The sequence below is a fragment of the Prionailurus viverrinus genome, chromosome B1, assembly GCF_022837055.1.
Source record: "Prionailurus viverrinus isolate Anna chromosome B1, UM_Priviv_1.0, whole genome shotgun sequence".
Taxonomy (NCBI): domain Eukaryota; kingdom Metazoa; phylum Chordata; class Mammalia; order Carnivora; family Felidae; genus Prionailurus; species Prionailurus viverrinus.
Window position 1 is genome coordinate 165,999,027 of NC_062564.1, and position 14,770 is coordinate 166,013,796.

General features: G+C 38.6%; 1 protein-coding gene across 11 annotated transcripts in view; it reads left to right on the plus strand.

The window, feature by feature from the left end:
* CORIN (corin, serine peptidase) overlaps positions 1-14,770 on the plus strand; it is a 259,284-nt gene that overhangs the window by 27,012 nt on the left and 217,502 nt on the right. For all 11 annotated transcript variants that reach the window (XM_047857503.1, XM_047857505.1, XM_047857506.1 and 8 more), the window contains exon 2: positions 4,798-4,942. In XM_047857503.1, coding sequence (XP_047713459.1) covers positions 4,798-4,942 — 145 coding nt within the window. The remainder of the gene's footprint in view (positions 1-4,797; positions 4,943-14,770) is intronic.

A 14,770-nucleotide genomic window follows, 5' to 3' on the forward strand; every position in this document is an offset into this window, starting at 1 on the left:
ATTTCTTGGGACATGTTTTGAGTTTTAATTGTGAGTCATTTATTCAACTGAGAAAACGTATATTTAATTGATCCTACTATGCACTATGTACTATGTACTAGTACTCCTACCTAGTACTGAGATTGTAGATTGATAATTTTAGTTTGTACATACATGACCATGATCCAAAGTAGAAAGTGATAAGTGCATAGGTCAGTTAAAATTGCTTCAACTGCAAGTGATGGAATATTCAGACTGACAGTGATTTATCAAGAATTTATTCTTTTCTCATGTGAATGTAGTCTGGAAAATAAGCAGTTCAGGACTGATAGATTAGCTTCACAAATCTATCAGGGATTCAATTTCCTTCTTTCTTGCTACTCGGCTGCCTTCTGCATATAGTTTTTACTTCAGAGTCTAAAATGGTTGCTTGAGCTCCAGCTATTACATTCATATTCCCACCAGCAGGAAAGAGGAAAGACAATACCCCTCTCTTTGAAGACCGTTCCTGTAAGTCACATTTACTACTTCTAGTTTCATTTCATGAGCAAGAACTCAGCCACATGGCCTTACATAGCTGCAAGCGAGGCTGGGAAATGTTGTCTCTATTCTTAGTGGCCATTAAATATTGACCCAAACAAAATTTAGGATTCTGTTTCTAAGATTAAAGGAAAGAATAGATGCTAGCAGTCAATTAGTCTCTGCCACCTACCAAAAAATTCAAATAAGGCAGAGGGAGATTATTTATAGCTAGGGTATCAAGGGAAACTTTCTGAATGAGGTTAAATATGAATTACTTCTCCGAGGATTCGGACTTAGGCAGGTAGATGTTGGAGAAATAGTGTGGAACCATGATTTCCAAACTGTGGGCTGAGGTCATTAGCAAGAGTATTGTTGCATTAATGGCACAAAGATTTTAAAGAAGATATGTAGGGAAATGAAAAAAAGAGAGAGCTGATAGACTGGAACAAGATAGAGGCATCCATGGACAGCCGGTCTCCAAAGAGTCAGAGGATGGCTGTCATGAAAATGGTTGAGTCAGCAAGTTCAGGGGTGAGCATGAGAGAGTTAAAAATATGAAAGGAGAGGGATGAGAAGGTCTCCCACACGGAATCAAGTTGACTCAAGAAAATATCCTAGTTAGACAGATTGTATCCGTACATGTGGTATAAACCAACATGGCAGCTTTTAAAAGAAATGTAGCTCTTAAGATATAAGAAATGAGTTTTTACTAGCAGGATTAACAAAACACAAGAAGGACATATTTGAAGTATGTGCAGGTCAATCAGATGCAGTCTTGCCCGCCTGTGCCATGGAATGCTGTGCTTGTGCTTGTCTTACAGTTTCAAGCCCATGGAGGTAGTTTCTGGAAGAGGGTGCCCTCTGGAGAGAGGGTTGTAGTCCACTGAAACAAAGCTTAGGAATTTCCCCAGCAGGTTATCTCATCTGGTGTTATTAACTCAACAAGAGAGTCTAAGAGTTATGTTATGCCCAGGGGAAACTCCTCTGGCCTCTGAGTAATGCAGCACTTATAGCTATAGTCCTAAGTGGTCATGAGTACAGGAGGACAGTTATGAAATTGACAATAGTGCTGGCTTTCTTCTAAGTATTTCTTTCTCTTCTCCCCTTGATAAGAGCAAACAATTTCCTAGACACTGGAGAACATATTTGCACAAATCCTGAATATGGTTTCTGGAGGTCAAGTACTTGTTGACTTGTTGACTTGACTCCTATATCCATAGGAGATATCAGAATGAGCTTCTAGCACTTTCTCCGCTGACTCTTCATGGATCAATACTAAATAGGATGTGCTTGGCTACAAGATTCCAGGCAGTGCTGAGGCCATTGTGAATTTGCTACCTAAGAAGATGATCTCTGTAACCTCCCGTGACCATCTTAACAAAGAAACCTTTTCTACTGTTATAGAAGCCAAAGAAAGTTCATAACTTCCTTACCTCTCTGATTGTATCTTACCACTCTTTAAAACTATAGTAGGACTTTTCAGGGGTACTTTTCTCGGAATTATGTTTGCCTCAAGTGCTGGTTCTCTGTAATGCTTTACCTGATCCTGCAGCAAGAAACTGTATTCCTATCTTTTGAATTCTTACGGCACTTTAGCTGTAAGTGTCATGGTGCTTAACATTTGCTACCTTGACATGTAGATATATCGTTTATGGACTTATCTCTCCTATAAGACTGTGAGCTTTTGAGGGACAGTTAGTCTGAAATCATAGTTACATCCATCACCATGCTGATGATAATCTTAGGTTTTCTTTTTTTTTTTTTTTTTAATTTTTTTTTCCAACGTTTATTTATTTTTGGGACAGAGAGAGAGACAGAGCATGAACGGGGGAGGGGCAGAGAGAGAGGGAGACACAGAATCAGAAACAGGCTCCAGGCTCTGAGCCATCAGCCCAGAGCCCGACGCGGGGCTCGAACTCACGGGCCGCAAGATCGTGACCTGGCTGAAGTCGGACGCTCAACTGACTGCGCCACCCAGGCACCCCAATCTTAGGTTTTCAATAACTAATTGCTGAGTAAATGAAGTAAGTCAATAGATTCTCCTACTGTCTCTGTTGGGCTGTAGTCCCACACTTGCTTATTTCCATGCCTGAAAGGACACCACCCGTCCAATGCTGGTGTTGTAATTATTGTGCTATTGCAGATCTTATATTAAATTGTGTCAGTGTGTTGGTTTGCAAACTTAGGAGCTTCCTGGGTAAAATTCGAAACTGGCTTTTACACACAGAGTGCAAGGAGATACTGAAGAAAAAGACAGACCACTTCAGATTGGTAGATGTAGGTTTAAGAAGCAAGGTAACTTACTATGAGGCTTGTCTTAGGCAGACAAGATGAGTGAATTTCCACACCTGCCTGCCTGAATCATAAAAGTTTATATAGAGGCCTTAACTAGGTTTAGTCATGTGTATTGTCCAGATGGTCTCAACAACACATTGCTCTCTCAAGGCTGCATTCTTGAAAATGGCTCTGGCTGTGGGAACAGTGGTACATTTCAAGGACGGGGGAGGGGGTGAGGAGCCTCTGATTGCCTGGGTCCCGCTCACAGGTCGATGGGTGGTCACATTCTTTTTATGGTCTCCTCTAACACAATGCCATGTCTTCGTGCAGATCAAATTGTAAATTCACTCTGATCTCACTTTGGCTGGTGGATTAAGCCAGGTGCAGAGGGAATGGGTCAGTAAAGACATTAACCTAGCAGATCAAGCCATTCTCAAGCTAACATCATAGGTTCTTTCAAATAATATGTCTCATGGGGTATGCTTAAAATTACAGAGGGTGTCATTACATCACAGTACATGTAGTGAACACTGCCTGCAATATATGTTAGCGAATAAGAATTGATTCTGATTTAGGGGGAATAAAGCAGAAATGGAATATCACATATGCCTTGCAATCCAGAAGAGTGTATCCAAGTTGCCTTTTTATCCATGAGAAATTTTCAAGTACTTGTTATATGCTGTAAACGATCAAGTACAGGACCATTCTATTAGGAACTTCTTGATTAGGATAAAGGTCTATCTCAAAGGCCATTCATTTTTCAAAATTAGACATTCGTTATAAGGGAAGAACCAACAAAACCTGATAATGCGTGGCATGGGGGGATGATGGAGAAGTGAGGAGTCTTGGGGTACTGGAGTAGTGGAATGTCTATTAGCAAAAATATGGAAGTCAAGAGAAGAACTAGTTTGAAGGTAGAGACAGAGAAAGAGATTAATTTGGTTTTGGACTTGTTGAGAAGAGATGCTGCTGAGCACCAGGCATTGGAAATATATGATACAACTTGGAAGGAAGTTGGAGACTCGAGAAAGGTTCAGGAGTCACTCATGCAGAGGTTATCGTTCAAGCTCTGAAACTGTCACAGAAGAAAATGCTAGGAGAGTCAAAAGTCTAAGAGGAAGCCGTGAGAAACACCTTCACATGGGATTGGAAGAATTGCTCATAGTGAGGGACTCAAATAACTTTTAATTTCATCTCAGACTCCTGTTGAAAATTTCAGTGCCCTAAACTAGCCATTTGCAAGAAATGAACTTCCAGACATCATTTCTGGCAAGAGACTGAACTAAAAATTAGGGTATTTAATTTTAATTTAAATTAGCAAAATTTAAAGTACTTTAAGATAAGAATGTTGTCAGAACCATCTCATAATGCTTTCACAAATAGACTGCAGGGGCAGCCTGGACAGTGGAAGGTATCCTCAGGGGTTGTCAGTGTTTAACTGGTCAACAGGACAGGCTCTCTTTTTCATTGTTCAGCTTGTCACTAAATACATGGTCAGTAATATTTAATCTTGCTGACTTATAAATGGCTGAAAATTAATTTTATCCAGATTCATGCAGATTGGGCTTAGGACTGAGGGGACAAACAACAATGAAATCTGGATAATGTCCTGTCTACACCTACTCACCAATATTTTATCACTGTACTAGGTAGTCTTTGCTTGTAGCTCTGGGCCAAGATAAGTCCTTGCCATGGAAACTCAGAGGCCTTTGAAATAATACCAAATTGGCAAATATGTTAAAAAATTCAAGATGGGATATCGTTAAAAGTTCATGTACTCCTGAAAAACACTTCAGAAACAGATGATTTTATCTGCCTTGAATGTGGTTGTATAGTTATTTGTTCACTTAATAGTGTGATTTAATGCCTAAGTTCATTTTCATGCCCTAAAGCACACGCACTAGAATCTCTCAGGTATGCTGCTTCTCTGAATGGACAGCTGTACTCTATAATTTCATACCGTGTATTGCGTTGCCTTGTAATATTAAAACCATGTTTCATATTCCTCTTTTACGTTAGGTCTTGGGAGCTGTTGACAATAACATGGGTGATGGCTGCTCTCAGAAGCTGGCAACTGCGAATATTCTCCGCTTCCTGTTGCTGGTCTTGATTCCGTGTATCTGTGCCCTCATTGTCCTGCTCGTGATCCTGCTCTCCTTTGTTGGTGAGTGATGCCACTATTAAAGAAAAATGAAGTCAAAATGAAAATGAGCATAACCGTCATTTCTACTTAGTACTTATTTAACCTGAAGTGTCAACTTGGTGAAAAGGTTACCTGTTGACTATCTAATGCAAATCTGAAGTTTCTGCCAGTGTAATGACTCTGCTAGTGATTATTATCAATATAAATTAATGAAGTAATTAATTAAAAGCACTTAAGGTGTGATTACCAGGTACCAGGCACTTTGAAAGTTCCTGAGAACTTAGGGATGGTTAACTTTAAGTCCTTCTTTCTTAGGAACTCATGGGGGAGAGGAAGAGATGATTACTACACAAGGCAACACAAGTTGATGATGGAGGTTTACCCTAGGTACTTTGGGGGAAATCGAAGAAGGGTTCATGAGGCATTAACATTTTAACTTTTGGAGAGTTCATAGCAATTTAGGTAAGAAGGCCATAGTACAAGTACAGGGTTTGGCCGAGAAAATAGCAAGTGCAAAAGTATAACCTTGTGCTAGATGGAGGTAGACTTAGGAGATTGGGTAGAATTTTGGCAGTGGGAGTAAATGCAGTTAGATTGATAGATAAAAGTCCAAATGACACAGGCCCTTGCATGTCGCCCTAAGGGAATTGGGCTTAAGCTCCTAGGTAATTGGTTTTCAAACTCTATTCCATGAAACCAAGGTTCTGAGGAAGAATTCCAAGGATTACACAAATGTTTTCTTTTTTCTTTCTTTTTAAAAAAAATTGTTTTAAGTTTATTATTTATTTTTGTGTGTGAGAGAGAGAGAGCACACACAAGCAGGGGAGGGGCAGAGAGGAGAGACAGAATCCCATGCAGGCTCCATGCGGTTAGCGCAGAACCCAGTGTGGGCCCAGACTCACAAACCTTGAGATCATAACCTGAGCCAAGCTCAAGAGGAATATGCTTAACCAACTATGTCACCCAGGTGCCCCCCTTTTTTTTAATTTGAGAGAGAGAGGGGGGAGAGCTGGAAAGAGGGGCAAAGGGAGAAAGAGAGAATTTTTAAAAAATGTTTATTTATTTTTGAGGCGGGGGGAAGGGCCAGAGAGAGGGAGAGAGGCAGAGAGAAGGGGACAGAGGATCTGAAGCAGGCTCAAAGCCCAATTTGGGGCTCGAACTCATGAACCACGAGATCATGACCTGAGATGAAGTCGGATGCTTAACCCATGAGCCACCCAGATGCCCCAGGAGAGAGAGAGAGAGAGAGAGAGAAAGAGAATCTTAAGTTGGCTCCACACTGAGTGTGGAGCTTGACATGGGGCTCAATCCCACTAGCCTGGGATCATGCCCTGAGCTGAAATCAAGAGTCAGAGCCTCAACCAACTGAGCCACCCAGCCTCCCTGCAAATGTTTGTTTTGGCTTTCAATTTATAAAAGAAATCTTAAACACATACTCAAACTAAATATTACACACCAATTTTTAACCGAGTGGAGACCAACAACCAAGTAATTTGTGCTGACAGATTAATTCATTTGTATTTGGATCTTGCTATCTCTGTAAATGAATCAAATGCTAAACTTAAAAGGTGAACTGTTAGTGGGGAGAAACCCCAAAATACTACTTTTGGTAGTTACCTATTGCTATGAATCAGGATTTTTTTGATCATGTGCATTCAAATGAAATAGAGAAGTAAATAGCAAGATGATTTTGATCAAATTGCTTACCAACAATTTTGAATTTTTATATTTCATCAAAACTACCTATTATTTTCTAATTGTTTTTTAATAAGTTATACACTTATAACTTATACAGTAAATTAATCCTAATAAAATACAGCTTCTATTTGTAGATATTAGGAACTTATATAGTATTAATTTGAAAATAGTATTTATTTTCTAGAAAAATGCTTGGGAACCGCTGCTATGAGTTTACCATTAGAGGATCTTTCCAAACAGGGATAAATCTGATCATATTTGCATCTGCAAAAGACAGTAGGTCTAGATAAACCACAGAGGATTGGAGGCAGAAAGTCAGGAGGCCTTTTTGAGGCTCTGGCTATGGTCTAAGTAAAAAAATGATAAGGGCTTGAATTAAGGCATTTGGTGCATTAAAATCAGAAATCAGGACTGATTGGATTTTTTTTTTTAATTTTTTTTTTTCAACATTTATTTATTTTTGGGACAGAGAGAGACAGAGCATGAATGGGGGAGGGGCAGAGACAGAGGGAGACACAGAATCGGAAACAGGCTCCAGGCTCCGAGCCATCAGCCCAGAGCCCGATGCGGGGCTCGAACTCCTGGACCGCGAGATCGTGACCTGGCTGAAGTCGGACGCTTAACCGACTGCGCCACCCAGGCGCCCCAGGACTGATTGGATTTTGCTGTGAAGGAAAAGAGGTATCAATGTTGACCTCTGAATTTTTGGCTTAGGCAACCAGGGTGATTTTGGTACCATTTGTTCAAGGAGGAAATAAAAGTGGAAGAGTGTGATGTAGGTAGATGGAAGGCAGGTTGGAAGTTTAGTTTGGACATGTTAACTTAGAGATACTTGTGGGAAAACAAAATATATTGGCATCATAGTTTAAGTGCATTTATCTTGATCAAATTCAACAGTGTAGACAAGACTAAGAAATGAATGTAGGTATAGGGGCACCTGGGTGGCTCAGTCGGCTAGGCGACTGACTTCTGCTCAGGTCATGATCTCACAGTTTGTGAGTTCAAGCCCCGCGTCGGGCTCTGTGCTGACAGCTCAGAGTCTGGAGCCTGCTTCAGATTCTGTGCCTCCCTCTCTCTCTAACCCCTCCCCTGCTCATGCTGTCTCTCTCTCTCTCTCTGTTTCTGTCTCTCTCAAAAATAAATAAATATTAAAAAAAAATTAAAAAAAAAAAAAGAAATGAATGTAGGTATAGAAGAACATGTTGCTTTCCTAAGGAAATTTCAAGGGAAATTGTGACTACACATGATTTTTGGCTTTCGTGTTCACTTTAGAACTTAGGGTGCCTGAGTGTCTTGGTTGAGTGCTGACTCTTAATTTCAGTTCAACTCCTGATCCCATGGTCATGAGATCAAGCCCCAAGTTGGGCTCTGTGCTAGGCTTGGAGGCTGCTTGGGATTCTCTCTCTCCCTCCCTCTCAGCACCGTGCTCCCCCCCCCCCCAATAAATAAATAAACATTAAAAAAAAAAAGAACTTAACTCTCACCCCACTGTTACTGGTTTGAAGCTAGAAGTATCCAGAAGGGAAGCCGAGTCTGACCAGTTATGAAGGTGTGAGTGTCACTGGCAGTTGAAGCAATAGAAATAGATGAACCATAAACAGAAAGTGTACTGATCAAAAGCTGAGGGCAAAAGCCCTGGAGTATTTAAGGGGAAGATAAAGAAAAAGAAGGAATCAAGAGATACAGGAAGAATGGTCAGAGAAGAAGGAAAAGAACCCGAAGTGCTGGGCTTCATACCCAAGAGAGGAGAGACACTGCAGAGGTTACAAAGTGACAAGTTAGAAGAGGAAACGGGAAGTGGCTCAGCCCAGGAAGACTTTAGGTTATCTACTGGAGGTTTAGTCGCCCTGCCCCCACATGGTACCAACTGTGGTCTGCTCTCAGGCCAGAGACAGGACAAAACTCTGAAACTCTTCTCTGCCACTCTTTTCTTCCAAGACTCAACTCTCCTCCAGAATTGGCCAGCTTCTGTTTCCTTTCCTGGGCCTTCGGGTACTTTTTTGGTGTGTTTTGTCCAGATTTATAGTTGTTATCTTTCCGAGGGTCTGTCTGATAGGAGCTTCCTCAGTCAGACCACTGTCATTTTTAAAGGTCTAATTCTTCTAAGAGGTTCAGAGGCTCACACACACTGAAGACTATTTCCTTTCATTCTCAGGGTAGAATGCTAAATGTAAGTTTTAAACACATTTTTAAGTACCTCAGGGGTTGATGGGGGGTGGGAGGGGGGGGAGGGTGGGTGATGGGTATTGAGGAGGGCACCTTTTGGGATGAGCACTGGGTGTTGTATGGAAACCAATTTGACAATAAACTTCATATATTGAAAAAAAAAAAAAAGTACCTCAGGGCTTAGAGGCCTCTGCACGGAGGTGAGATGCTATTAAAGCAGTGCTTTAATCGGGTTAAATTTGTTTGTTTGCTTCTTTATTTATTAGATTCTAATTTTTGTACAGCTTTATTGAAATATAATTCACATACCTATTTAAAGTGGATATTGAACAATTTTTAGTATATTCACAGATAAGTGTCACCATCCCTACAATCAATTGTGGAACATTTTTATCACTTTAAGAAGACACTCTATACTTTTTACTGTTAGTCCTCTATATTTCCATCCTCCTCTTGCAGCCACTAATCTATGTTCTATCTCTATAGATGTCCCTAGTCTGGATATTTCATATGAGCATATGTGGTTTTTGTAACTGGAATTTTTTACTTGGGATAATATTTTCAAGATTCATCCATGTTGTATTATGTATCAGTACCCCACTCTTTCTTATGGCCAAATAATGTTCTATTGTATTGATTTACCACATTTTTAAAATCCATTTGCCAGTTGATGGACATTTTAGTTGTTTCCATCTTTTGGTTATTATGAATAATGTTTCTCTGAATATTCATGTACAAGTTTTTGTGTGAACCTGTTTCCATTACTCTTGGGTTATACCTACGAGTACAATTTTTTTTATCACTATATATGGGATTAGGAAATGTACCATTTATAACCACTTTTGAGTACGATTTTGGCTTATATTTAAGTAACCTTTAGAAAGTGAGAGTTTCCTGGACAGTTTCTTCAAAAACATTCTTTTCATAGATTCTGCCCCAGATGATTTGATATGGATATGTTAAGTAGTATCTGCTCAAATAAATATTTTCTATTTTATAACTGACATGTTTGTTTTTGTGATAAGCAATAAAACAGTTTTATATTTTTGTTTTTAAAAATAACCTCATTAAATTATTCTGCTTACTTTAAAAAATGTTCTGTTTGGTTTGAGTTTTTAACTGCATGCTCTTTCAAAGTTATTTATTTATTTATGGGTCCATAAGTGTTGCTGTGGGATGCTGGGATGCCAATTTTGTATAAATAACAGGAGCTGTAGCTTCAAAAGACAACAATAATAGCGAGAGGATTATGAATTAGGAAAAGATAATAAAAGCCTTATGCTAATACAGATGCACTCTGTGTAGTAGTGTTTTGTCCCTTTGGGCTTCTCTCATGCAAAAAGTCAAGTTAGTAAAGAGATTCTGGAAGATAAGGGAGTTGGACTTTCTAAATAATTATTTCAGGAGCAGGATATACAGGAGAGCAGTAGCAAATTATTTCTCTCCTCAACCCATAAACCTGAAGCTGGAGCTACAAAGGTTTAGTTTAGTATTTCTTTTTTTCTTTCTTTCTTCTTCTTCTTTTTTTTTTTTGAAAGTTTGTTTATTTTGAGAGAGACAAGAGAGAGAGTATGAGTTGAGAAGGGGAAGAAAGATGGAGAGAGGGAGAATCCCATTTGGGCTGTGTGTGATCAGTACACAGAGCCTAAAGCAGGGCTTGAACTCATGAAACTGTGAGATCATGAGCTGAAATCAAGAGTCGGATTCTTAACTGACTAAGCCACCCAGGTGCCCCAGTTTAGTATTTCTAAAATTATTGGATAGTCTGAGCTGTCCATATGGTTCCAAAAATTTGGACTCTAAAATAAAGATTTAGGTTTTTAAAAAGTGAAAGTCCAGGATCAGATGGATTTCAAGGTGGATTTTACCAAACATTTAAAGAAGAACTGGGGCACCTGGGTGGCTCAGTCAGTTAAGCTTCCGACTTTGGCTCAGGTCATGATCTCACTGTCCGTGAGTTTGAGCCCCGCGTTGGCCTCTGTGCTGACAGCTCAGAGCCTGGAGCCTGTTTCAGATTCTGTGTCTCCCTCTCTCTCTGCCCCTTCCCTGCTCTCTCTCTCTCTCTCTCTCTCTCTCTCTCTCTAATAATAAATAAACATTAAAAAATAATAATAAAAAAATAAAGAAGAGTTAATATGTATTCTCTTCAAACTATTCCAAACAACAGAAGAGGAAGAAGAGCTTACAAAGACATTCTTTGAGGCCAGCATTACTCTGATGCCAAAACCAGACAAAGACACCACACAAAAAAAGAAAATGATAAGCCAGTATCCCTGATGAACACAGATGCAAAAACTCTTAACAGAATAGCAAACTATTCAATAATACGTTAAAAGGATCATTCACCAGAATCAAGTGGAATTTATTCTGAGGTTGCAAGGATGGTTCAATATTTGCAAATCAATCAATATGATCAACCACATCAACAAAATGAAGAATAAAAATCATGTGATCATCTTAATAGATGCAAAAAACCATTTGACAAAATTCAACATCTGTTTATGATAAACACTCTCAACAAAGTGGGTTTAGAGGGAACATACCTCGGCATAATAAATGCCACATGTAAAAAAAGTCACCACTAACATCATACTCAATGGTGAAAAACTGAGAGCCTTTCCTATAAGATTAGGAACTCTCACTACCTTTATTCAGCATTGTACTGGAAGTCCTATTCATGGTAATCAGAAAAGAAAAGAAATAAAAGGAACCCATATTGGTAAGGAAAGAAGTTAAGCTGTCACTATTTGCTGATGGCATGATACTATACATAGAAAATCTTAAATCCTCCACCAGAAAGCTATTAGAGGAAATAAATAACTGGTAAATCTGCAGGATACAAAATTAACCCCCAGAAATCAATAGTATTTCTATACACTAATGAAGTAGCATCAATAGGAGAAATTAACAAAACAATCCATTTAGAATTGCACCGAAAAGAATAAAATACCTAGGAATAAACTTAACCAAGGCAGTGGAAGATCTTTACTCTGAAAACTGGAAAACATTGATGAAAGAATTGAAGATGACACAAACAAATGGAAAGATATTCCATACTCATGAATGGGAAGAATTAATATTGTTAAAATGTCCATATTATCCAAAGCAATCTACAGATTCAATGCAACTACTCTGAGAATACTAAGAGCATTTCACCTAGAACTAGCAGAAATAATACTAAAATTTGTATAGAACCCATAAGACCCCAAGTAGCCATAGCCAACTTGAGAAATCAGAACAAAGTTGGAGGTACCACAATCCCAGATTTCAAGATATACAACAAAGCTATAGTAATAAAAACAGCATAGTGCTAGCACAAAAATTGACACATAGATCAATGAAACAGAATGGAGTTCAGAAATAAACCCATACTTATAGAGTCAATTTATGACAAAGAAGTCCGGAATATATAATGGGAAAAAGTCTCTTCGACAACTGGTGCTGGGAAAATGACAGCTGCATGCAAAAGCGTGAAAGTGGACCACTTACTTACAGGATATGCAAAAATAAACTCAAAATGGATTAAAGATCTAAATGTGGCACTGATACCATAAAATTCCTAGAAGAAAACATAGGTAGTGATTTCTTTGAGATCAGCCATAGAAATATTTTCCTTGTGTGTCTCCTGAAGCAAGGGAAACACAAACAAAATTAAACTGTTGGGCTACACCAAAATAAAAAGTTTCTGCACAGTGAAGGAAACCATTAACAAAACAAAAAGATAACTTACTGAATGGGAGAAGATATACACAAATGATATACCTGATAAGGGGTTAATATCCAAAATACATAAAGAATTTATACAACTTAACACCAACCCCCCACAGAAATCCAATTAAAAAATGGGCAGAATGGGAAAGCAAGCTGGTACAGCCACTCTGGAAAACAGTATGGAGTTTCCTGAAAAAACTAAAAATAGAACTACCCTACGACCCAGCAATTGCACTACTAGGCATTTATCCAAGGGATACAGGTGTGCTGTTTCGAAGGGACACATGCACCCCCATGTTTATAGCAGCACTATCAACAATAGCCAAAGAATGAAAAGGACCCCAATGTCCATCGATGGAATGGATAAAGAAGATGTGGCATATATATTCAATGGAGTATTGCTCGGCAATCAAAAAGAATGAAATCTTGCCATTTGCAACTACGTGAATAGAACTGGAGGGTATTATGCTAAGTGAAATTAGTCAGTCAGAGAAAGACAAATATCATATGGCTTCACTCATATGAGGACTTTAAAAGACAAACAGATGAACATTGGGGAAGGGAAGCAAAAATAATATAAAAACAGGGAGGGGGACAAAACATAAAAGACTCTTAAATATGGAGAACAAACAGAGGGTTACTGGAGGGGTTGTGGGAGGGGGGATGGGCTAAACGGGTAAGGGGCATTAAGGAATCTACTCCTGAAATCATTGTTGCACTGTATACTAACTAATTTGGATGTTACTTAAAATAAATAAATAAAACAATTAAAAAAAAACTGTAAGCAAAAAAAAAAAAAAAAAAAAAAGGGCAGAGGACCTGAATTATATTTTTCCAAAGAAGACATACAGACACATGAAAAGATGCTCAACATCACCAATCATCAAGGAAATGCAAATTATAACACAATGATACATCACTTTACAGCTGTCAGAATGGCTAAAATCAAGAACACAAGAAACACTAAGTGTTGGTGAAGATGTGGAGAAAAAGGAACCTTCCTACACTGTTGGTGGGAATGCAAACTGGTGCAGCCCCTGTGGAAAGCAATGTGGGTATTCCTCAAAAAATGAAAAAAAAAATAGAATTACCATATCATCCAGCAGTTTCACTATGGGTATTTACTCAAAGAAAATGAAAACACTAATTTAAAAAGGTGTACGTACCCCTATGTTTATTGCAGCATTATTTGCAATAGTCCAGATATGGAAGCAACCCAGTCGTCCATCAATAGACAATTGGATAAGATGGTGTGATATATGTACACAACGGGATATTATGCAGCCATAAAAAAGGATGAGATCTTGCCATTTGTGATGGCATGGATAGACCTAGAGTCTGTTATGCTAAGTGAGATAGGTCAGACTAGGAAAGATAAATACCATATGATTTTACTTGTAAGTGGAATCTAAAAACACACAAAAAAGTGAATAAACAAACAAGCAAACTAAAAGTGGAATGAGACTCTAAATACAGAGGACAGACTGATGGTTGCCAGAGGGAAGTGGGTGGGAGGATGGGCAAAATGGGTGAATGGGATTGGGAGGCTTCCTGTTACTAAGTCACAGGAATAAAAGGCACAGCATAGGGAATATAGTCAATGATATTGTAGTAGCATTGTATGGTGACAGATGGTAGCTACATTTGTGGTGAGCACAGCATAACAGAGAGAAGTTGCACTACGTTGCACAGCTGAAACTAATGTGACACTGTATGTCAATTACACTAAACATTTTTTTTTTTAAGATTTAGGTTTTTGAAAGACATTGAAAGGAAAATTGAAGAGTCGGAAAGTTACAATATTCTCCCTAGATTTTTATTTCTTTAGTTATAACCTAATAATGAAGGGCCATGTGACATAGAACTGTAATTTATAATGTCACTGGGAAGCTGGGGTTTAATGTCTTCCTCTTCCATTTACTAGATGTGTGAGTTTTGGTCAGATGCTTTAACTTCTCTGTCAGCGGAGGAATATAATTTGTATTCATTTCGCAGCATTGTTACAAAAGTCAAGTGAAAAAATTTGTGAAAGTGTTTTTATAAATGACCAAATTCATTATTAAAGGAAAGAATTAGTTTTTACTATACTCAAAAATTGACTAAAAATGGGCTTATCTTTTTTAAACTCTATCCATAAGACCTAGAATCTTTGTGCAATGATCCAGTGTCATAGTAATCCCATAATCCATAACCCCATAACCCTATTACCCAGCCATTGCCACAGTGTATTTCAGTTACGAGTATAGTTGCTAGGAAGGAATAAAATTGACTCGT